The sequence below is a fragment of the Hyla sarda genome, chromosome 9 (assembly GCF_029499605.1).
Source record: "Hyla sarda isolate aHylSar1 chromosome 9, aHylSar1.hap1, whole genome shotgun sequence".
Lineage (NCBI taxonomy): Eukaryota > Metazoa > Chordata > Amphibia > Anura > Hylidae > Hyla > Hyla sarda.
Genome location: NC_079197.1, coordinates 12,177,783 through 12,202,923, shown reverse-complemented (window position 1 = coordinate 12,202,923; position 25,141 = coordinate 12,177,783). Strand labels below are relative to the sequence as shown.

General features: G+C 44.5%; 2 protein-coding genes across 6 annotated transcripts in view; both read left to right on the top strand.

Annotated features, from left to right (window-relative positions):
- Positions 1 to 5,522, top strand: part of LOC130291816 (deoxyribonuclease-1-like 1) — a 34,811-nt gene extending 29,289 nt beyond the window's left edge. For 2 of the 3 annotated variants that reach the window (XM_056541121.1, XM_056541124.1), the window contains 4 exons: positions 1,640 to 1,752; positions 3,341 to 3,498; positions 4,728 to 4,818; positions 5,022 to 5,521. In XM_056541121.1, the coding sequence (XP_056397096.1) occupies positions 1,640 to 1,752; positions 3,341 to 3,498; positions 4,728 to 4,818; positions 5,022 to 5,159 (500 nt within the window). In that variant the 3' untranslated portion in view covers positions 5,160 to 5,521. Of the gene's footprint in view, positions 1 to 1,639; positions 1,753 to 3,340; positions 3,499 to 4,727; positions 4,819 to 5,021 lie in introns of all 3 variants that reach the window. The other variant, XM_056541123.1, reaches the window with a different exon arrangement.
- A 6,512-nt stretch (positions 5,523 to 12,034) lies between these two features.
- LOC130291815 (deoxyribonuclease-1-like) lies at positions 12,035 to 22,297 on the top strand. Of its 3 annotated transcripts, XM_056541119.1 has the most exons (9): positions 12,039 to 13,671; positions 13,767 to 13,908; positions 15,542 to 15,630; positions 17,315 to 17,401; positions 18,451 to 18,563; positions 19,661 to 19,773; positions 20,703 to 20,860; positions 21,321 to 21,417; positions 22,163 to 22,297. In XM_056541119.1, exons 2-9 carry the CDS (start codon positions 13,774 to 13,776, stop codon positions 22,235 to 22,237), a joined length of 867 nt encoding a protein of 288 aa, XP_056397094.1. In that variant the 5' UTR covers positions 12,039 to 13,671; positions 13,767 to 13,773; the 3' UTR covers positions 22,238 to 22,297. The 3 variants fall into 3 exon arrangements, with proteins under 3 accessions (XP_056397095.1, XP_056397094.1, XP_056397093.1); XM_056541118.1 differs by having other exon boundaries at positions 12,040 to 13,908; XM_056541120.1 differs by lacking the exon at positions 21,321 to 21,417 and having other exon boundaries at positions 12,035 to 13,908; positions 22,163 to 22,291.
- Positions 22,298 to 25,141: the final 2,844 nt, after the last annotated feature.

Below are 25,141 nucleotides of genomic sequence, written 5' to 3'. Positions count from 1 at the left end.
AATTCTAGGCAGAATCCCATTGAACTCAATGGGATATAAAGAGCACCTGTCACCAAATAAACTGTTCTCAACTACCTCAGGCTATGTTCCCTAACTACTCCTAACACCCCTCCTGCCCTTAAACACAATTTCAGAGCTTTAAAAAGCTGTGTATCTTACCTTTCCTCTTGCTCACATAGTGCAATCTCACAGCAGGAGAAAGTGGGCGTTTACCAGCAGGGATGACATCACTGAAGCCTGCTGGGGGACCACTTCTGCCCTCACATGATTGCAGTGCTGTGATGAATAGAAGACCTCAGGCTCTGTGCATGTTTCAGTCTGTGTTGCTATCAGTGAGGCTCTGTGCAGCTGTCAATCTGCAGCTTTCTGTTAGAATCTGTGGAGCTTTCACTTTCTGTGCAGCTGACAATCAAGCTCAGTGCAGAGAAGCACTTCCTGAGTTTGGTCTCCTGCCAGACTCATCTCACTGTATTAATTGTGGGAGGGAACTGAACAGAGCCACCTAGTGGCTGTTTTTTTCTATTACATTTTAAACATATTTCTGTCGATAATTTTAAAAGCAAGTGAATGGAAAAGTGTCTGCAAATTACACAAGGAACACTGTATTAAAGTTTTTATTTGATGACAGGTACTCTTTAAGATCCGGAGGAATTCTGTGTTTTGAGCACACAGAAATTCTGCTGAAATTTCACAAAAATTCAGCAAAAATTCAGCTGCAAGCTTTGCAGAACGGAATTTGAGTGGAATAGCAGAATTTGCACCATGTGAACATAGCCTTAGGGTACGTTCACACGAGCGGATTTCTTTTGCGGGTTTTCCGCTGGGTATTTGAAAGTGGGCGGGCTTTTCTCGGCTGTCCGCAGCATAGTTTCCGCGGTGGAATTTACGCTGCGGAAAATCCGTCGGAGTCCCTACTGACTTCAATTGGGCTTGCGGCGGAATTTACGCAGCGCAAATTCCACGGCAAAATCTGATGCGGACAGCCGAGAAGAGCCCGCCCACCCACTTTCAAATACGCAGCGGAAAACCCGCAAAAAAATCAGCTTGTGTGAACGTACCCTAAGGCTAGGTTCAGACTACGGAATCTCCGGGCAGAAAATTTCCGCCCGGAGATTCCGAGTTCCGTTTACGCCGACTGAATTAGTCGGCGCTAGGTCCGCGCGGACACTGCAGTCTCCTATAGACTGCTATGTGTTCCGATAGGATTTCCGCCTGAAGAAAGAGCAACCCCTTTCTTCAGGCGGAAATTTTCTAGCGGATTTTTCATCCGGATTTTCTGCTTCACAAATTCCGAAGTGTGAATTTGTGAACGGAAAACCATTCACTACACTATGCATTATAGTAAGCGGAATTTCTGAGCGAAAATTCCGGCGGAAATTCCGTAGTCTGAACCTAGCCTTAGTGTTAATTTATAGAAGAGACATAGGAAGCAGCACTTAATAAATTATTACAATTACTATGCATAGCATGACAGTCCAACATGACAATTCTTCAAGGTCTTCCTATGCTTTTCATCATACCACATGCTACACTAACATTCCTGCACATTATTATTCTTATAAAACAAAGTAAGACAATAAAGCTTTGCAGACAGTGATAGGGAAAATTAATGTTAAAATGTCTGCTCATCTGTCTGCAGCTCTGAAGGATTTGGCTATAATCCCACAACACACAGAACCGGAAAAGGCCCACATTGAACTTGATGCTCTTTATGACGTGTTCATGGATGTCAGGAGGCGCTGGAGATGTAAGGTATGGTTACTGTTCCCTTTCTTTAGCCCTAACATTGATCTTAAAGGGGTACTCCAGTGGAAAACATTTTTTTTTTAAATCAACTGGTACCAGAAAGTTAAACAGATTTGTAAATTATTTCTATGAAAAAATCTTTACCCTTCCAGTACTTTTTAGCAGCTGTATGCTACCGAGGAAGTTCTTTTCTTTTTGAATTTCATTTTTGTGATGTCCACAGTGCTCTCTGCTGACACCTCTGTCCGTGTCAGGGACTGTTCGGAGCAGCATAGGTTTGCAATGGGGATTTTCTCCTGCTCTGGACAGTTCCTGATACGGGCATCAGGTGTCAGCAGAGAGAGCACTGTGGACAAGACAAAGACGAAATTCAAAAAGAAAAGAATTCCCTCTGTAGCATACAGCTGCTAAAAAGTACTGGAGGGGTAAAGATTTTTTAATAGAAGTAATTTACAAATCTGTTTAACTTTCTGGCACCGGTTGATTAAAAAAAAATGTTTTCCATCGGAGTACCCCTATAATTGCAAGAGCCGATCTATAAATTGGCTCTTTGCTTTGGCTACTTAAAGGGGTACTCCACTGGAAAACATTTTTTTTTATTTTATCAACTGGTGCCAGAAAGTTAAACAAATTTGTAAATTACTTCTATTAAAAACCTTAATCCTTCTGGTATTTATCAGCTGCTGTATGCTCCAGAGGAAATTATTTTCTTTTTGAAATTCCTTTCTGTCTGACCACAGTGCTCTCTGCTGACACCTCTGTTCATTTTAGGAACTCTCCGGAGTAGGAGCAAATCCCCATAGAAAACCTATCCTGCTCTGCACAGTTCCTAAAATGGACAGAGGTGTTAGCAGAGAGCACTGTGGCCAGACAGAAAGGAAATTCAGAAAAAAAGAACTTCCTGTGGAGCATACAGCAACTGATAAGTACTGGAAGGGTTAAGATGTTTAATAGAAGTAATTTACAAATCTGTTTAACTTTCTCGCATCAGTTGATTTAAAAAGAAATGTTTTCCAGTGGAGTACCCCTTTAAGGGGTCTAAGCTCTGTGATGTTCTTATGACCTGTTAAAGGGGTACTCCACCCCTAGACATCTTGAAAGCATAGGGGATAAGATGTCTGATCGCAGGGGGCCCAGCCGCTGGGACCACCCCACGATCTGTGGCCCGGTACCCCAGTAATCCGTGCCTGATTACGAGCGCTTACAGCAATCACGCCCCCTCCCACAGACATTAATGGAGGGGGGGGGGGGGGTGACAACCATGGCCGCCTGAAGCCAAGCACAGAGGATGTTCTGAACAACCGGGTTGCTGACCTGGATATCAAGGGGAGTCTCAGCGGCTGGACCCTCACAACCAGGCATCTTATTGGATAGGGGATAAGATATCTATGGGCGAAGTACCCCTTTTAGGCAGTGTTTTCCAAACAGTGTGTCTCCAGCTGTTGCAAAACTACAGCCGTTGGCTGTCCGGGCATGCTGGGAGTTGTAGTTTTGCAACAGCTGTTTTAGAAAACACTGTGTTAGGGCATAGTTGTGCTTCGGCCTCCTCCATTGTCCTGACCGATTTACTTTTATTACTTTGTATCCTCCACAGAACATCATTTTAATGGGAGACTTTAACGCCGGCTGCAAGTACCTGTCTAAGAAGAGGACAAAGTCCCTGCGGTTATACACAGACCCCGACGTCCACTGGCTGATCAGTGACCGCACCGACACCACAGTGAAGGAGAGCACCAGCTGCCCCTACGACAGGTCAGGGGTCTCAGCTACACTTCACATATTGCTTTATTATTCAGGAATATAAGGAATTGTCTGGTTCAGAAAACTCATCCGAAGACCCCCCCCCCAAATTCTGAGGAAGTCATCCGCTCAGGAGCCAAATCTGAGAGTCAGAGAAGGGGATGAAGAGTCGTCTTCTCTTTTGTCTTCTATTTATCTTTCTCTTCTATTTTGTCCTCTTCCCATCTCTTCTCTCCTCTGATATTCTCTTTTATTCTCTTCTTTTCCCTATTATTTTCTTGTGTTCATTCATTCCTTCTCTTTTCTCTTTTGCTTATTTTCTCTCTATCCTTCTCGTCTCCCCTTCTCTCCCCTTCTCGTCACTTTCCTTGTCTTTGCTTTCCTTTCCTTCTTTCTCCATTTCTTTCTTCCCTTCTTTTCCTTTTCCATCCCTTCCCTTTCCTTCTCTTCCCTTTCATTCTCTTCTCTTCTCTTTACTTTCCTTCTTTCTCCTTTTTTCTTTCCTTCTCTCCCTTTTCCTTCTCTTATCTTCCCTTCCTTTCTCTTCCCCCCCCTTCTCTCTTCTTTCCTTACCTTCTCTCCCCTTTCATTCTCTTTCCTCCTCTTCTCCTTCCTTTTCTCCCCTTTCCTTCTCTTCTTTTCCTTTCTATCTCTTCTCTCCCCTTTCTTATCCTTTCTCTCTTTTTTCCTTCCTTTCTTTCTTTTCCTTCTCTCCCCTTCCATTAATTTTCCTCCTCTTCTCTTTCCTTCTCTCCCCTTTCCTTCTGTTCTTTTCCTTTCTCCTCTCCTCTTTACTTCTCTTTCATTTTCTTCTGTTTCCTTCCATTCTCTTGTATTCTAATTTCAGTTCTATTTTCTTCTTGTCTTTTATCTTTCCCTTCTATTATTTTCTCCTTCTTTCTTCCTTTCTCTTCCCTTTTCCTTCTCTGTTCTATTCTATCTCTTCACCTCTTCCCGTCTCTCTTCTTTCTCTTATCTCCTCCTTCTCTATTCCTTCTCTTCTTTCCCTCTTCTGTGTCTCCAGGACCCCACACATTCATACATTACATGAACAGCCCATTGGTTTCAGTGGGCAGCATGTAATACTACATTTGTCCTATGGTGGCGCTGCGAGTTTGCCAACAGTATTCCTTGTGATTTCATTATTTTTAGAAGACCCCCTTCAACAAAAAGGGATTACCCCAAATAGCCTCTTAAAGGACCCATGTTGGAATGTCATATTGTTTGCATCTCTCTTTTAGGATTTTGGTTTATGGACAGGAATTGACAAATTTGGTGGCATCGGCCGGAATTTACAATTTCACGCGGGAGCTGGACCTCAGTGAAGCCGAGGTAATGACGGGATGAGGAGGACACAAGGGTCATGAGAGATGGTTGCCATGTCCTGGTCACCCTAGTGAGGGGAATGGGGTTTAGTCTGGGGGGAGCGAGTAGCCTCTTGGCCATATTAGTTGATAGCAGGAAATCCCAGCAGCAGATGAATGATAGATATTAGGATTCTTCCTCAATAACCCTGTTTGTTTCTGTCCTCACAGGCCCTGAAAGTCAGTGACCATTACCCGGTGGAGATGGATCTGAATCTGGTTCTGGATGGCTGTGGGACTCTTCTTCCATCTCTTACACTCCTTATTCTCAGTCTCTCAGCCGCCTTCGATTTATGGGACTTGCTTTAGGTCAGAAGTGACCGTCCTGCTCCACAAACAACCTGCCTGGTTGGGGCCACACACAGGAACCCTATTGTAGATACCAGTGTAATGTGTCCACATACAGGAACCCTATTGTAGATACCAGTGTAATGTGGCCACATACAGGAACTCTATTATAGATACCAGTGTAATGTGGCCAGACACAGGAACCCTATTGTAGATACCAGTGTAATGTGTCCACATACAGGAACCCTATTGTAGATACCAGTGTAATGTGGCCACATACAGGAACTCTATTATAGATACCAGTGTAATGTGGTCACATACAGGAACTCTATTATAGATACCAGTGTAATGTGGCCACATACAGGAACCCTATTGTAGATACCAATGTAATGTGGCCACATACAGGAACTCTATTGTAGATACCAGTGTAATGGGGCCCCATACAGGAACTCTATTGTAGATACCAGTGTAATGTGGCCACATACAGGAACTCTATTGTAGATACCAGTGTAATGTGGCCACATACAGGAACCCTATTGTAGATACCAATGTAATGTGGCCACATACAGGAACTCTATTGTAGATACCAGTGTAATGTGGCCACATACAGGAACTCTATTGTAGATACCAGTGTAATGTGGCCACATACAGGAACCCTATTGTAGATACCAGTGTAATGTGGCCACATACAGGAACCCTATTGTAGATACCAGTGTAATGTGGCCACATACAGGAACTCTATTGTAGATATCAGTGTAATGTGGCCACATACAGGAACCCTATTGTAGATACCAGTGTAATGTGGCCACATACAGGAACTCTATTGTAGATACCAGTGTAATGTGGCCACATACAGGAACCCTATTGTAGATACCAGTGTAATGTGGCCACATACAGGAACTCTATTGTAGATATCAGTGTAATGTGGCCACATACAGGAACCCTATTGTAGATACCAGTGTAATGTGGCCACATACAGGAACTCTATTGTAGATACCAGTGTAATGTGGCCACATACAGGAACTCTATTGTAGATACCAGTGTAATGGGGCCACATACAGGAACTCTATTGTAGATACCAGTGTAATGGGGCCACATACAGGAACCCTATTGTAGATACCAGTGTAATGTGGCCACATACAGGAACTCTATTGTAGATACCAGTGTAATGTGGCCACATACAGGAACCCATTGTAGATACCAGTGTAATGGGGCTACATACAGGAACCCTATTGTAGATACCAGTGTAATGTGGCCACATACAGGAACCCTATTGTAGATACCAGTGTAATGGGGCCACATACAGGAACTCTATTGTAGATACCAGTGTAATGTGGCCACATACAGGAACCCATTGTAGATACCAGTGTAATGTGGCCACATACAGGAACCCTATTGTAGATACCAGTGTAATGGGGCCACATACAGGAACTCTATTGTAGATACCAGTGTAATGTGGCCACATACAGGAACCCTATTGTAGATACCAGTGTAATGGGGCCACATACAGGAACTCTATTATAGATACCAGTGTAATGTGGCCACATACAGGAACCCTATTGTAGATACCAATGTAATGTGGCCACATACAGGAACTCTATTGTAGATACCAGTGTAATGGGGCCACATACAGGAACTCTATTGTAGATACCAGTGTAATGTGGCCACATACAGGAACCCTATTGTAGATACCAGTGTAATGGGGCCACATACAGGAACTCTATTGTAGATACCAGTGTAATGTGGCCACATACAGGAACCCATTGTAGATACCAGTGTAATGTGGCCACATACAGGAACTCTATTGTAGATATCAGTGTAATGTGGCCACATACAGGAACCCTATTGTAGATACCAGTGTAATGTGGCCACATACAGGAACTCTATTGTAGATACCAGTGTAATGTGGCCACATACAGGAACTCTATTGTAGATACCAGTGTAATGGGGCCACATACAGGAACTCTATTGTAGATACCAGTGTAATGGGGCCACATACAGGAACCCTATTGTAGATACCAGTGTAATGTGGCCACATACAGGAACTCTATTGTAGATACCAGTGTAATGTGGCCACATACAGGAACCCTATTGTAGATACCAGTGTAATGGGGCTGGCTCCAGAGCCCAACAAGGGCCATAAGGGACAATGTAAAAAGAGTCTATCCTCCTGGCCTATATAAAGGGAAAATAAGAAATATCAATTATCATGGCCTGCAATGGGTTCCAGGGCAACAGATGCCATGTACTTGGTGATAATCCCCTTTTCTATGCCATTTTGTAAGACCAGTTCTTCACGTTCCTGACTCTGATTTATCCATCCATATTGACCCTGGCTTATAATATTATGTATTTTACTATCTCACCTCTGCTGTAGCAATTGTCTGATTGTACGGCTGTCAGCAGTGTTGATCCATGATGGAATAACGGCCTGCCCTTAAAGGGGTACTCCGCCCCTAGACATCTTATCCCCTATCCAAAGGATAGGGGATAAGATGTCTGATCGTGGGGGTCCCCCGCGATCTTGGCTTCGGCACCCCAGTCATCTGGTGAACAGAGTGAACTTCGCTCCGTGCCGGATGACTGGCGATGCGGCACCGGAGGCTCAGGACGTCACGGCCACGCCCCTCAATGCAAGTCTATGGGAGGGGGCGTGATGGCCGTCACGCCCCCTCCCATAGACTTGCATTGAGGGGGCGTGGTCACAACGTCACAAGGGGAGTAGCTGTGACTCCAAGACCTCCGCGATCAGACATCTTATTCCCTAGCCTTTAAATAGGAAATAAGATGTCTAGGGGCGGAGTACCCCTTTAAAGGGGTACTCCCGTGGAAAACTATATATATATATATATATATATATATATATATATATATTATATAATTTTTTTTTTTTTTTTTTTTTTTTTAAATCATCTGATGCCAGAAAGTTAAACAGATTTGTAAATCACTTCTATTAAAAAATCTTAATCCTTCCAGTACTTTTTAGGGGCCGTATACTAAAGAGAAATCCAAAAAGAAATGCATTTCCTCTGATGTCCTGACCACAGTGCTCTCTGCTGACCTCTGCTGTCCATTTTAGGAACTGTCCAGAGAAGAAGAAAATCCCCATAGCAAACATATGCTTCTCTGGACAGTTCCTAAAATGGACAGCAGAGGTCAGCAGAGAGCACTGTGGTCATGACCTCAGAGGAAATGCATTTCTTTTTGGATTTCTCTTTAGTATACGGCCCCTAAAAAGTACTGGAAGGATTAAGATTTTTTAATAGAAGTGATTTACAAATCTGTTTAACTTTCTGGCACCAGTTGATTAAAAAAAAAAAAGTTTTCCACGGGAGTACCCCTTTAAGGCTGACCTTCTCTTATGTGACCCTATTCATGTTCCTGACCTCACCCGGCTCTGGTGATAAATGTATTCATTTATATACCGCGGAAACTCAGACTAGACAGTCTAAACCAGTGTTTCCCAACCAGGGTGCCTCCAGCTGTTCCAAAACTACAACTCCCAGCATGCCCGGAGAGCCGAAGGCTGTCCGGGCATGCTGGGAGTTGTAGTTTTGCAACAGCTGGAGGCACCCTGGTTGGGAAACACTGCGCCAGAGACTATTGAATAGAAAACTAGAGCCACTTCACAGCCTTTTTTATGGCTTAAATGGGCACTGTCAGATACAAACACTTTTGATATGTTTAGAGATGAGCGAACTTACAGTAAATTCGATTCGTCACGAACTTCTCAGCTCGGCAGTTGATGACTTATCCTGCATAAATTAGTTCAGCTTTCAGGTGCTCCAGTGGGCTGGAAAAGGTGGATACAGTCCAAGGAAAGAGTCTCCTAGGACTGTATCCACCTTTTCCAGCCCACGGGAGCACCTGAAGGGTGAACTAATTTATGCAGGATAAGTCATCAACTGCCGAGCCGAGAAGTTCGTGACAAATTGAATTTACTGTAAGTTCGCTCATCTCTAGATATGTTGTAAAGCATGTATAACAAATAGGTTTTGCATTTGCTTTCATAAGAAAATTTTCAGTATTTCATACAGAAAAAGGCAGTCGAACAACTGCCCCCCTGCCTGCTTGGACACATACTAGTCCTGCTGTGTCCATGAGTCATCACCTATGTCATGGACACACTTCCTTGATTGACAGCTGTGAGTGCAGGGAAAATCCTCCCACTGACATCTTGTGTCCCGCTACTGTCAGTGAGGACAAGCTGGGAGTTGTAGTTTTGCTAATGCTAGGGGAGATGTGAGCAGACAGCATACTGAGGGAGGGGGCGGAGACCTGCACAGTGAGGCCACGCCCCTTCCTTTTGAGAGGAATTCAGACTAGTGAGCTAAATTAAAAGTGTAATAAAAAAAATAAATAAAGGTGCTAGACACATACAAATTAGATGTATATGGTCAGGATTAGGTACTGAGTGATATATTAAAAAAAAAAATTTTTTGTTGGATCTGACGGGTACACTTTAAGTGCGCCAAATTTATCAAAACAGCGCAAGACTTTGACTAATTTTGCACAAATAAAAAATCCCCTCAGAACTTGCTGTAGTTTGTCACTTTTCTAAGGCAAGGCAGAGGTGCAATTAATTTGCGTTTTTTTTTTTAACGCTTGCGCAACATTTTTGCACCTTTTAAAAAAAAAAAAATAAAAAAATAAAAATGACACAGTTAATCTCGTCCACTGCATAGTCAAGAATGAAGCGCTACATCTCACAGGCACTTTTGCCAAAGTTGTCAATTTTGAAATTGCACAAAATTTAACTGGTCAAAAATGTTGCCACTAAAGCAGCATATGTTTGCTATGGGCATTTTCTCCTACTCTGGACAGTTCTTAAAATGGACAGAGATGTCAGCAGAGAGCACTGTGGTCATGATGTCAGCAGAGAGCTCTGTGTTCCAAAAAGAAAACCATTTCCTCTGTAGTATTCAGCAGCTAATAAGTGCTGGTAGGATTAAGATTTTTTAATAGAAGTAATTTACAAATCTGTTTAACTTTCTGGCACCAGTTGATTTAAAAAAAAAAAAAAAAAAGTTTTCCACAGGAGTACCCCTTTAAGTATTTTTTAACTGGAATACATTCTGTCTGGACCAGAGTTTCCCAACCAGTGTGTCTCCAACTATTGCAAAACTACAACTCCCAGCATGCCCGGACAGCCTTTGGCTGTCCGGGCATGCTGGGAGTTGTAGTTTTGAAACAGCTGGAGGCACCCTGGTTGCGAAACACTGGTCCAGACAAAATTTAGACTTCGTATTAGTTGACTTTAAAGGGGTACTCCGCCGGAAAACATCATATCCCCTATCCTTTCGATAGGGAAAAAGATGTCTGATCATGGGGTCCTGCCGCCGGGTCGGCAGCTGCGGCGTCCGGAACACAGAAGCTTGGAGCTTCTGTGTTCGTAACGTCACGCCACATCCCCCTCCATTCATGTCTATGGGAGGGGGCTGTGTAAAGGATAAAGTGTGGGGGTGAGACTGACGAAATTAAAGGGGTACTCCGGTGGAAAACTTTTTTATTTTTTATTTATTTATTTATTTTTTTAAATCAACTGGTGCCAGAAAGTTAAACAGACTTGTAAATGACTGCTATTAAAAAATCTTAATCCTTCCAGTACTTATAAGCTGCTGAATACTACAGAGGAAATTCTTTTCTTTTTGAATTTATTTTTTGTGTTGTCCACAGTGCTCTCTGCTGACACCTGATGCCCATATCAGGAACTGTCCAGAGCAGCATATGTTTGCTATGGGGATTTTCTCCTACTCTGGACAGTTCTTAAAATGGACAGAGATGTCAGCAGGGAGCACTGTGGTCGTGATGTCAGCAGAGAGCTCTGTGTTCCAAACAGAAAAGAATTTCCTCTGTAGTATTCAGCAGCTAATAAGTACTGGAAGGATTAAGATTTTTAAATAGAAGTAATTTACAAATCTGTTTAACTTTCTGGCACCAGTTGATTTAACAAAAAAAAAAAAAAAAAAAGTTTTCCACCGGAGTACCCCTTTAACCCCTTAAGGACGCAGGACGTAAATGTACGTCCTGGTGAGGTGGTACTTAACGCACCAGGACGTACATTTACGTCCTAAGCATAACCGCGGGCATCGGAGCGATGCCCGTGTCATGCGCGGCTGATCCCAGCTGCTGATCGCAGCCAGGGACCCGCCGGCAATGGCCGACGCCCGCGATCTCGCGGGCGTCCGCCATTAACCCCTCAGGTGCCGGGATCAATACAGATCCCGGCATCTGCGGCAGTTCGCGATTTAAATGAACGATCGGATCGCCCGCAGCGCTGCTGCGGGGATCCGATCATTCATAACGCCGCACGGAGGTCCCCTCTCCTTCCTCCGTGCGGCTCCCGGCGTCTCCTGCTCTGGTCTGTGATCGAGCAGACCAGAGCAGGAGATGACCGATAATACTGATCTGTTCTATGTCCTATACATAGAACAGATCAGTATTAGCAATCATGGTATTGCTATGAATAGTCCCCTATGGGGACTATTCAAGTGTAAAAAAAAATGTAAAAAAATGTAAAAGTAAAAGTAAAAAAAAAGTGAAAAATCCCCTCCCCCAATAAAAAAGTAAAACGTCAGTTTTTTCCTATTTTACCCCCAAAAAGCGTAAAAAACTATTTTTATAAACATATTTGGTATCGCCGCGTGCGTAAATGTCCGAACTATTAAAATAAAATGTTAATGATCCCGTACGGTGAACGGCGTGAACGAAAGAAAAAAAAAAAAGTCCAAAATTCCTACTTTGTTAATACATTTTATTAAAAAAAAAATTATAAAAAATGTATTAAAAGTTTTTTATATGCAAATGTGGTATCAAAAAAAAGTACAGATCATGGCGCAAAAAATGAGCCCCCATACCGCCGCTTTATACGGAAAAATAAAAAAGTTAGAGGTCATCAAAATAAAGGGATTATAAACGTACTAATTTGGTTAAAAAGTTTGTGATTTTTTTTAAGCGCAACAATAATATAAAAGTATGTAATAATGGGTATCATTTTAATCGTATTGACCCTCAGAATAAAGAACACATGTCATTTTTACCATAAATTGTACGGCGTGAAAACAAAACCTTCCAAAATTAGCAAAATTGCGTTTTTCGTTTTAATTTCCCCACAAAAATTGTGTTTTTTGGTTGCGCCATACATTTTATGATATAATGAGTGATGTCATTACAAAGGACAACTGGTCGCGCAAAAAACAAGCCCCCATACTAGTCTGTGGATGAAAATATAAAAGAGTTATGATTTTTAGAAGGCGAGGAGGAAAAAATGAAAACGTAAAAATTAAATTGTCTGAGTCCTTAAGGCCAAAATGGGCTGAGTCCTTAAGGGGTTAATGGGGCCGCACAAACAATCACTGGCCTGGCTCGTGCCATAATTGAACTGCCCCAATGCGCCATAACCTATTATAAATAGGGGGAGATCGGATGGATTTGTACCAGTTCTGCGCCACTTTTTTCGGGCACCGTATTAGTGAAGCTTCGCGGTTGTATGGCGTTGCAGCCAGGAATTACAATGATGTTATTGGTGGGGATCTGGTTCAGTCTTTGACTAAATATTTGTATTTTATTTTCGATATTCTATATAATACATTTTTTATCCTATGTATGCGCTTTGTCTGACTTTTATATTAACTAGGTCTCTAGTATAATATTGTTTATAATTGTTTGTAATTGTTTATTGCTTAATTAATTAATAAAAAAATGAAATTATTTCTCGTCTTATTAGCAGTCTAAAGAAACACGGGATTGTGTGGTCACAGCCACGCCCTCTCCATTCATGTCTATGGGAGGGGCGTTTTGGCTGACACGCCCCCGCCCATAGATATGAATGGAGGGGGCGTGGCGTGACATCACGATCACTACCTCCGGCTCAGATCGTTCTGGCCAAAATGTTCAGAACGCTGGTGCATCGTTGCACCCCTTTAAAAGGGTTGTCCAGGATTACAGAAACAGCGCCACGCCTGTCCACAGGTTGTGTGTGGTATTGCAGCTCGTCCCTATTCACTTCAGTAGAGCCGAGCTGCAATACCAGACACAACCCATTAACAATTTTTAGGGTTTTTCTGATCCTCAACAACCACTTTGAAACTTTCCCTGTTCTTTTTCCGAACTTATACTTATATTCAGTTCTGTGGTATTCGAGGCAGCTGTTTTATGGGAAACAAAAAATAAATAAAAAAACATTTTTGTGGTATGTTCCGAGGACGGGGGTTGTGGGCCGGCGGTCACAGGACAGACCCCGTGTATGAATATTTCAGGGACATTGTCCGGCTGCTGCATGTATTGTCTCTTCTGTTCCAGAGCCGGGTCCCTGCTGACCGAGCACTGACACAGCAGTCACCTCTGCACCACATTGTGTGTGAGATATAATATTCTCTTATATACTCAACCCTTTAAGCCCCAGACCTGACTGACCACAGCGCGCTCATGCGTTTGGTACTTCACCTGTCCTTTTTAATGGCAACTTTGTGATGGGCCTTCGGACTAGTTTAGGATTATTGGCAACACCCTTGTGATTATACGGAACAGACAGGTAAGTGCTATTATTATGGATGGGACCACATCTCTTTTAATACATGTTCTCTGGATGATAGATAGTTCTGTGTCATTGCTTTGTTGTTTCTTCAGTGTCGTGATGAAAACCTACGTGGGGCTCTTGTTGCTGCTGGTCCTGCAGGTCTCGGCCACCTTCAAAATCTGTGCTTTTAATATTAAGAGTTTTGGGGAAGCCAAAGCTTCCAACAAGAAGATTATGGGCACGCTAGCCAAGGTGGGTAACTCTATATCTTATCTATAGATAGGCTGAATAAAGCTTTGTCCCCGTAGGATCCAACTGTGTCCTTCAGGCCTCTCTGTCCCCTTCAGACCCCTGTGGTCCTCTCCTGAGCCTTCTGCCCCTCTTTAGAACCGTCTGTCCCTTTTCAGACCCCACTGTTCCTCTCCAGACTCTTCTTTCTTCTCCAGACTCCTATTTCTCTTCAATACCCCTGTGTCCTCTTCCAGACCCCTCAGTCATCTCCCTCTGGACCCCTGTGTTCCTCCCCTGAGCCCTCTGTCCCTCTTTAGAACCATCTGTGCCCTTCAGACCCCACTGTTCCTCTACAGACTCCTCTGATCCCTCTAGACTCCTATTTACCCTCAATACCCGTGTCCTCTTCAAGACCCCTCAGTCATCTACCTCTGGACCCCTTTGTCCCACTTTAGACCCCACTGTTCCTCTCCAGACTTCTATTTCCCCTCAGTACCCCTCTGTCGTCCCCCTCCAGACCCCCTCTGTCATCTCCCTCCAGACCCCCTGTGTCTTCCCCCTCCAGACCCCCTGTGTCTTCCCCATCTGTCATCTCCCTCCAGACCCCCTCTGTCGTCCCCCTCTGTCGTCCCCCTGTCCTCTCCCTCCAGACCCCCTCTGTCATCCCCCTGTCCTCTCCCTCCAGACCCCCTCTGTCGTCCCCCTGTCCTCTCCCTCCAGACCCCCTCTGTCGTCCCCCTCTGTCCTCTCCCTCCAGACCCCCTCTGTCGTCCCCCTGTCCTCTCCCTCCAGACCCCCTCTGTCATCCCTCTGTCCTCTCCCTCCAGACCCCCTCTGTCGTCCCCCTCTGTCCTCTCCCTCCAGACCCCCTCTGTCGTCCCCCCTGTCCTCTCCCTCCAGACCCCCTCTGTCGTCCCCCTGTCCTCTCCCTCCAGACCCCCTCTGTCGTCCCCCTGTCCTCTCCCTCCAGACCCCCTCTGTCGTCCCCCTGTCCTCTCCCTCCAGACCCCCCTCTGTCGTCCCCCTCTGTCCTCTCCCTCCAGACCCCCTCTGTCGTCCCCGTCCTCTCCCTCCAGACCCCCCTCTGTCCTCTCCCTCCAGCCCCCCTCTGTCCTCTCCCTCCAGACCCCCCTCTGTCGTCCCCCTGTCCTCTCCCTCCAGACCCCCCTCTGTCGTCCCCCTCTGTCCTCTCCCTCCAGCCCCCCTCTGTCCTCTCCCTCCAGACCTCCCTCTGTCGTCCCCCTCTGTCCTCTCCCTCCAGACCCCCCTGTCGTCTCCCTCCAGACCCCCCTCTGTCGTCCCCCTCTGTCCTCTCCCTCCAGACCCCCCTGTCGTCTCCCTCCAGACCCCCCTGTCGTCCCCCTCTGTCCTCTCCCTCCAGACCCCCTCTGTCGTCCCCCTGTCATCTCCCTCCAGACCCCCTCTGTCGTCCCCCTGTCCTCTCCCTCCAGACCCCCTCTGTCTTCCACCTGTCATCTCCCTCCAGACCCCCTCTGACACCCCCCAGTCGTCCCCCTCCAAATCCCTTTCGTCTCCCCCCAGACCTCCCCCCCCCCGTCCTCTCCCTCCAGACCCCTCTGTCCGATTATCTCTTGGGAGAGTCAGGTTCAGCCATCTTTATGAGAATCCTTATCTCCTCCTCTTCTCACTCTAGATTCTTTCTCGATGTGATATCAGCGTCATTCAAGAGGTGAGAGACTCGAAGGGAGAAGCGGTGCCGGCTCTTGTGAGCGAACTCAACAAGTAATCCTGAAATAGATGATGGGAGTGATTATTCTATTGTTCATGTGTCCACTAACCTATATATACGACCTATATTCCTGGCCAAAAGTTTGGAGATGGACACAAATTTTGCTGCTTCGGTTTTTATTGTGGTGATTTGCATTGACCCCTTCCTTGCCATGAAAGTTATCTTAATCACAAAAAAACCCATTTCCACTGTATTTTTTTTTAGCCACAATATAACCGAATAACATTATTTCAGGGATCTTATTGTTAAATCAGGAGAAAGTGTTCACGAAGATGAGGTTGTAATTTTGAGAGACAACTGGATGCTTTACAAGGGGGATGGTGCTTAAAGGGGTATTCCGGCCTTAGACATCTTATCCCCTATACAAAGGATGGGGGGATTAGATGTTTGATTGCAGGGGTCTTGCCGCTAGGACCCCCGAGATCTATATGCAGCCCTCGTCATTCTGTACCGGGCACTGCTCCCGAGATGTGAGGTCATGGCCACACACCCTCCATTCATGTCTATGGGAGGGGGCGTGACGCCCCCTCCCATAGACATGAATGGAGGGAGTGTGGCCGTGACCTCACGTCTCGGCAGCAGCGTCCAGCACAGGGGCTGCATGGAGGGTCCCAAGCGGTGGGACCCTCTGCGATCAGACATCTTCTCCCTGATATTTCGGATAGGGGATAAAATGTCTAAGGCCGGAATACTCCTTTAAAATTAGTCTTCTTCGTATCATTACTAGCATCAAAAAAGCTTTACAGGCAAGGACATTGCTACTAATTGTCCCCTATATCAACCATTTATCGGATCATCAGGAATTTCGAGGAGAGGATCAATTGCTGTGAGAAAGGCTTCAGGGTGCCCAGGAAGGTTTGGCAAGTACCAGGACCATCTCCTAAAGAGGATACAGCTCCGGGATGGGTTCAGAACCATCCAGAGGAGTGGGCACACAATTTTATCTAAGAACACCACCATAGATGAAGAATGCTATCTACAAGAACAGCTTTTAACAATCCCGGTGATGAACAATGTTTTGTCCATCATGATAGCACCATATCCCAAGGCACAAGTGATAACAAAGAGGCTCAGTGAACAAGACATGGAAATTTCGGGTCCACGGCCAAGGAACTCGTCAAATGTTAATCCCAGTGAGAACCTGTGGTCAGTCCTCGAAAAGCGAGTGGACAATCTCAGTCTCAAAACTTTTGGCCAAGACTCTATACATATTAAAGGGTTACTCTGCTACCCAGTGTCCGGAACATTGAGTTCCGAACGTTGTGTGCGGGCTTCCGTGTTCACGCCCGCCCCCTCGTGCCATCACGCCCCCCTCCCATAGACTTGCATTGAGGGGGTAGGACGTGACATCACATGATGGGGCGTGATGTCACAAGGGGGTGGGCGTGAAAACCCGCACCTAGACTCATAAGGTGGCTTGAGCCCCTGCCCTATAATGGCCTTACTAGGGAACTGTGTTGTGTTAACACATGTATAGGGTTTTTACAAACATTTTTAAATTAGAAGTGCCCTTTTTTTTTTTTTTTTTTTTTTTTACTACTTGTGCCCCTGCCCCCCCAAAATGTCTGTGCACATCACTGCATGGCGGCCTCCGTGCGAGTGATCACATATAGCATCAGCAGTCAGTGATGATACACATGACGTCCCGTCCAGCTGAATAGTTTGTGTCTTCTGTAGATTTGACGCTGCGCATCATTACCAGCATCTGGAGAGCAAAAGACTGGGGAAGAACAGCTACAAGGAGCAGTATGTCTTCATCTACAGGTACAGCACAGGTAGATTATAATACTGTATATAGAGCACACAGATTCCACAGCGATCAACACTGATCACTCAAATTGGTCCCTGTCCTCATTGAGTAGTGTTTCCCAACCAGGGTGCCTCCAGCTGTTGCAAAATTACAACTCCCAGCATGCCCGGACAGCCAGATAGGAGACAGATAGATAGATATGAGATAGATAGATATGAGATAGATATGAGATAGATAGATAGATATGAGAGAGATCGATAGATAGATATGAGATAGATAGATAGATATGAGATAGATATGAGAGAGATCGATAGATAGATATGAGATAGATATGAGATAGATAGATCTATCTCATATCTATCTATCTCATATCTATCAATCTCATATCTATCTATCTATCTCATATCTATCTATCTATCTCATATCTATCTATCTCATATCTATCTATCTCCTATCTATCTATCAATCTCATATCTATCTATCTATCTCATATCTATCTATCTATCTCATATCTATCTATCTCTCTCATAGCTATCTATCTCATCTATCTATCTATGGCTGGGTTCACACTACGTTTTCTCCCATACGGGAGCGCATACGGCAGGGGGGAGCTAAAAGCTCGCGCTCCCGTATGTCACCGTATGCGCTCCCGTATGTCACTCATTTCAATGAGCCGGCCGGAGTGAAACGTTCGGTCCGGTCGGCTCATTTTTGCACCGTATGCGCTTTTACAACCGGACCTAAAACCGTGGTTGACCACAGTTTTAGGTCCGGTTGTAAAAGCGCATACGGCGCAAAAATGAGCCGACAGGACCGAACGTTTCACTCCGGCCGGCTCATTGAAATGAGTGACATACGGGAGCGCATACGGGAGTGCGAGCTTTTAGCTCCCCCCTGCCGTATGCGCTCCCGTATGGGAGAAAACGTAGTGTGAACCCAGCCTATCTCATATCTATCTATCTCATATCTATCTATCTATCAATTATCTATCTATCTCTCTATTTCATATCTATCTATCTATATATCACACGGTTTGATTATGTGACATTGTATTGCACTATAGAGAGGACACGGTGAAGGTAATGGACTGGTATCAGTATGTGGAAGATCATCCAGAACACCCAGAAGCCTTTGCAAGAGAACCCTTCGCTGTCCGCTTCCAGTCACCAACAACAGGTTTGCTGCACTGGACCCCCCCTCCCCCCCCTCATACCCAACATGGGACCTAGTCATAGCTCTGACAGCGCCATAACCTCTCCTGCACCCTCCATACACATGAACTATCAACAGAGGAGGGGTAAGCCGCTGCCAGACAGCTTTGGTGACAACTTATCTCCCCAAGAACCACAAGCTCAATCCTTCTCTCTCCTTAACATCATTTGTTCAGTTGCAAAACTACAACTGGGAGTTGTAGTTTTGCAACATCTGGAAGGCCACAGTCAAGAGACCATTGTTTCGGGATGTTGAGACAAGAAGGATCAGTCAACTTTCACTTTTTAGGGGAGGTAAGCCATTGCCAGAAGCATCTGGCAGCAGTCTATTTAGCCCGCTGACTTAATGGTCCATATTTATCAATATATTTTATTTATTCTTTTTCCTTTCATAGTGAATTGAGTTTTCCCTCATGTCCACCAATGTGCTTATCACACGTCAGGAACCTTTGGGCGCATCGGACGTGCGCCAAGGTGCACCCAAAACTAACCGATTTTCATCCATTTGACATTTTTCAAAAAAGAGGGCGGATAATTTCATAAATGTCTCAGATATATACACACATATAAAAACTTCAAAAGCTATATTTGAAAATCAAAATAAAGATTTCATTTAAAAAAAAAAAAAAAAAAAAATTCAAAAGCCGCACTCACATTTTCGGATAAATAGCTGGAAGTGATGACTTTCTCAGAAAGAAAGAAAAAAAAGGACATTTTGGCGCATGACGGTAACAGAGTGAAATTCGTCCCCTAGTACTTTTCTTTTCACCACAATTTATACGGAATCCAATAGTAAATGGGGGAGAAAAGTTCAAGGGGGGAGATTCGTCAAGACCTGTGCTGAGGAAAAGATGCCCAGTTGCCCATAGCAACCAATCAGATCGCTTCTTTCACTTTACAAAAAGGCCTCTGCCTTTTTTTAAAAATGAAAGCAGCGATCTGATTGGTTGCTATAGGCAACCTTTGCACTGGTTTTGATAAATCTCCCCCATAATGTGTACAGGGCCTTAGAACAATGACATGGCCGACAGAAGGTTTTAACCAAATGTTGCCGTTTTGCAGCTGTTAAAGAATTTGCGCTGATGTCTCACCACACGTGTCCTAGTAAGGCGGCCGGCGAGATCAATAAGCTCCTACAGGTGATGCTGCAGGTGAAAAGTCGATGGAAAATCCAGGTGGGTCCATATACGAGGGTAAGGGTATGTTCACATGGCAGAACTTTGGCGGAATGTCCGCAATGGAAAATTTTCGCCGGACATTTCTCAAAAAATGGGTGCGGGCTGAATATGCCTGCGCTAGGACCACTCAGAAATGCGCCGTCTCCATAGACATGCCAGTTCTTTCTGCAGAGGCCAGAATCAGGATGTTTCCTCCATGTTTGCAAGGTGCTGCAGAATTCCACTGAAAACAATGGGATTCTGCTGTAACTGAATTTCCGAGCTGAATTTTTCCACCGATTCCACTCAGAAATTGCTTTGTATGAACACGGCCTAAGGGTCCATTCAAATTACGGAATTTCCGAGCCTAGAAATTCTGGTGCTGCAGCCTCCCATTGTCTTTAATGGGATTCTGCTGCATTGTACAATATTGCAGAATTTCTGCAGCAGAAAATTCAAAGTTCGGCCAAAAGAAAGATCATGTCTTCTTGGAAATGCATTGCTTTCTATGGAGAGACTATGAAATGCCAAACTCACCTGCTGTTTTTTCTAATGGCGTTTCATAAAATCGCAGCATGCTGAGACTATGGTGTTTTTTTAAAATTATAATATATATTTATTTTATTCTTATATTTATTATTTATTTCCCTTCCCATTGAGGTAGGAGACAAAACACGCCATAAAAAATGGCACTGTCGTTCTTTTTTCTATCCGAAGCAGATTACAATGAGTTTAATGGGGTCTGCTGTGGAATTTCCGCTGTTGCGGCTCAGATTTGCAGCAGGAAACTCGCAGTAAACCCGCCAATGTGAACACACCGTTATTACAAGACGATCACTTTTGACATGCCAATCAAATATATATGCGTCTCCTTGTAAAATATCCAGGGGATGCAGTTTGTGTGAACACAGCCTCATATCATACAGTATATCCTGAATTTGTTTTAGAGTCTTATGCTACTTGGAGACTTGAATGCTGCCTGCGGCTATGTGACGGCTGAGGAATGGCGGAACATCCAGCGGCGGAGCGGCGACACTTTCCATTGGCTGATTGGTGATAAAGATGATACAACAGTGAACCAAAAGACGCACTGCGCGTATGACCGGTGAGTCTAGCAGGGGGATTAGTGGTGGTCTGGGATCATCTATTCTCATTATACAGAGGACAGGGCCGCCACCGCGCCCGCATAAACAGAGGACAGGGCCGCCGCCGCGCCCGCATAAACAGAGGACAGGGCCGCCGCCGCGCCCGCATACACAGAGGACAGGGCCGCCGCCGCGCCCGCATACACAGAGGACAGGGCCGCCGCCGCGCCCGCATACACAGAGGACAGGGCCGCCGCCGCGCCCGCATACACAGAGGACAGGGCCGCCGCCGTGCCCGCATACACAGAGGAGAGGGCCGCCGCCGCGCCCGCATACACAGAGGACAGGGCCGCCATGCCTAATCTCTTACAACCTTTGAGTTAATGATGTGAGCAGGTCCGATTCATCCTATTGTTGTAAGATATTAAATTGTACATTAATCCCTTTCCTTTATATTGGTTTTGTATGTGAATTACCAAGAATTGTTGTCCATGGCGAAGAACTCCTTAAAGGGATTGTACCGGGTTCTGCAAAACCGTTCAATTTCAAGAAGAAACTTGGTTTGTCTGAAGAGGAGGTAAGAGATTATCATGGACCCAACAGAAACCAGCATCTAATGTGTCAGAGGAAGTGGTCAGCTGTGAACTACATATCACTTCCAGCTCTATCTGTATACTGCTGCTATCTCTGTGGGTTCAGGATATATAGTAGTTATATACCTCCCCTCCAGCTCTCTGTATACTGCTGCTGCTATCTCTATGGTAACAGGATATATAGTAGTTATACACCTCCCCTCCAGCTCTATCTGTATACTGCTGCTATCTCTATGGGATCAGGATATATAGTAGTTATACACCTCCCCTCCAGCTCTATCTGTATACTGCTGCTATCTCTGTGGGTTCAGGATATATAGTAGTTATACACCTCCCCTCCAGCTCTCTCTATGGTAACAGGATACATATTAGTTACAGTATATACCTCCCCTGGGGCTGCGTTAACACTATTTAGCCTGATTAAACAAAACTGCACATAATGTGAACTGACCCCAATCCACTTAGTCTCAGCAGTTTAGGTTTCTGGTTGCTGAAGTTCAACCAGGTGATAAGGTTGGTCTCATTAGGTGAGCTGCAGTGATGAGACTTCACCCTCAATCTCTGCAAAGCCAGAGGAATTATGGTAAAACCCCCATGCCTGCCACAACAGGTAAGCACAAGGCATACACAAGAACCTTTACATTATTCTCTAATAATAGCTTATGCAGCACTATATCTGCCAAAGCTGCTGTGAAGCCCTAACCTTACACGGTCTATTCTCCCATCCAGGCTTTGGAGGTGAGTGACCATTATCCGGTGGAAGTAAATCTCCGCGCAGACCCCCGGATGGACAGGGAGCTCTGATCGCCGCTTCAATAACGCTACAGTGCATTGTCAATCCAATAAAGTGTTTATTTCCTCAGATCAATGGTCTCTGTATGATGTGCTCTGGGGCTCATTGTTTACGACAGGGTGCCTCCAGCTGTTGCAAAACTACAAATCCCAGCATGATTTAATCAGATTAACCCATAAGAGTGCTGACAGTGATTTTAATGTGCTCTACTCTTCTTGGGCCCATAAATCTCCAAGGACCACAGATATTTGTCCCTCAGGGATTAGGACCAGAGCTGGGCTGTTTGACAGTAGCAAGCATGCGCACGCACACACACAATTACTTACTTCCTTACTTCTCTAGCCAATAACAGCACTGCACATCAAACGCCTTTGCAATGCCACTGGACTGGTGAAAGTGCACTGAACGGGCTTGCACCGTGCTAAACTGCTGCTTTACATAGTTCATTACTAAAGTGGCATGTAAGGGAAGAGGGGGATGCACTGTTTTCACAAGGTGTTATCTGGGCAGACATGAACAGCAGGGCTGCAAGGAAAGGGTGACCCTCAACACTGACCAGGCTGGCAATGTGCAAGGGGGAAGATTTACAATATGTTACCTTACATGGCATGTGGTGGGGTAGAAAGGGGTTAGGCTGCATACACATTACGTTTTTGCAATACAGTTTCCCGTATACGGTTTCAAGTTAAAAACTGTATGGAACTGTATAGAAAACCGTATGCATTGACCTAACATTGTAAAACATACGTCAAACGCATCATCCGGTTTAGTCCGTTTTGAGTCTTATACGGTTTGTCCGTTTTTTTTCCTGTACCCAAAACCGTAGTCTACCACGTTTTTTTGGTCCGGGTGAAAAACTATTAAACAGTATACGTATTTTTTTTTTTTTTAACATGGGAGTCAATGGGAACCGTACAGAACTGTATGTGCGTATGGTTCCATCCGGTTTTCACCATGCGGTTTTTGACTGCAGTTTTTTTTTCTTGGAAACAAACAAGTGAAACTTTATTCAACATGGAGTGAAAGTTAAAAAGCATGTTTTTTTTTTTTTATTAAACTGATGCAACTGGACATCACTTTTGAAACCGTATACGGATTTCAACCGTATACGGGTTAATTTGTACATACGTTTTGATACAGTTTAGTCAGGTTTTGAGGAATCCGTTTAAAACCTGAGACGGGAACTGTATAGATAAGGTGCTATGCGAGCAGAGAGACTCACCCAGCGCTGCTGCCGCCAAGATGGCTGGATTTCCTTTGTAGACTCTCTGGACCACGTTCACCCAATACAGATAAAACCCTTGCTTGACTATAGGGCCTAATGTGGTGTTTTCCAACCAGGGTGCCTCCAGCTGTTGCAAAACTACAATTCCCAGCATGCCCAGACAGCCAAAGGCTGTCTGGGCATGCTGTGAATTGTAGTTTCGCAACAGCTGGAGGCACCTTGGTTGGAAAACACTAACTTTCCTATGTGTAGGTGTCAAAAAATAAAAGGCAAAGTCCTTTAATGGTCTCAAATCTAAAACAGCCCTGACCAGGCTAACAAAATTGGCTGTGAACAGTGTTAGTAAGGCTGTATTCACACCACGTTTAAAAAAAAAAAAAAAAAATTTAATCCTTCCAGTACTTAGCTGCTGTATGCTCCAGAGAAAGTTATGTAGTTCTTTCCAGTCTGACCACAGTGCTCTCTGCTGACACCTCTGTCCGTGTCGGGAACTGTACATGCGCTATGGGGAATTATTCCTGCTTTGGACAGTTCCTGACATGGACAGAGCTGTCAGCAGAGAGCACTGTGGTCAGACTGGAAAGATTTACACAACTTCCTGTGGAGCATAGGAGCTGATAAGTACTGGAAGGATTAAAATTTATATATAGAAGTAACTTACAAATCTGTATAACTTTCAGGCCCCAATTGTTCTGAATACTTTCCTTCTCTGGAGTAGGCCTCTGCCTCTACAGTAGTGTTCCATAACCAGTGTGCCTCCAGCAGCTGCAAAAACACAACTCCCAGCATGGCATGCTGGGAGTTGTAGTCTTAAAACAACTGGAGGCACACTGGTTAGGAAACTGACTTAAGAGGTTGAGCATTGTTTGTGCTATCCCTTTAACCCCTTAAGGACTCAGGGTTTTTCCGTTTTTGCACTTTCGTTTTTTCCTCCTTACCTTTTAAAAATCATAACCCTTTCAATTTTCCACCTAAAAATCCATATTATGGCTTATTTTTTGCGTCGCCAATTCTACTTTGCAGTGACATTAGTCATTTTACCCAAAAATGCACGGCGAAACGGAAAAAAATCTGTGCGACAAAATCGAAGAAAAACGCCATTTTGTAACTTTTGGGGGCTTCCGTTTCTACGCAGTGCATATTTCGGTAAAAATTACACCTTATTCTGTAGGTCCATACGGTTAAAATGATCCCCTACTTATATAGGTGATTTTGTCGCACTTCTGGAAAAAATCATAACTACATGCAGGAAAATTTATACGTTTAAAAATGTCACCTTCTGACCCCTATAACTTTTATTTTTCCACGTACAGGGCGGTATGAGGGCTCATTTTTTGTGCCGTCATCTGAAGTTTTTATCTGTATGATTTTTGTTTTGATCTGACTTTTTGTTGATCACTTTTTATTCATTTTTTAATGGTATAAAAAGTGACCAAAATAAGCTTATTTGGACTTTGGAATTTTTTTGCGCGCACGCCATTGACCGTACGGCTTAATTGATATATTTTTATAGGTCGGACATTTACGCACGCGGCGATACCACATATGTTTGTTTTTATTTATTTTTTACACCTTTTTTTTATGGGAAAAGGGGGGGTGATTCAAACTTTTATTAGGGAAGGGGTTAAATGACTAACTTTTTTTGCAGTGTTATAGGTCCCACAGGGACCTATAACTGCACACACTGATC

What these genes read in the sequence shown, in the direction of transcription:
- LOC130291815 (XM_056541118.1), top strand. Translation starts at nt 13,687, where the DNA reads ATGGATGGGACCACATCTCTTTTAATACATGTTCTCTGGATGATAGAT. An exon ending in CTTCCAGTCACCAACAACAG is followed by an intron (nt 18,564 to 19,660) that starts GTTTGCTGCACT and finishes GCCGTTTTGCAG; the next exon opens with CTGTTAAAGAATTTGCGCTG. An exon ending in ACGCACTGCGCGTATGACCG is followed by an intron (nt 20,861 to 21,320) that starts GTGAGTCTAGCA and finishes TGAATTACCAAG; the next exon opens with AATTGTTGTCCATGGCGAAG.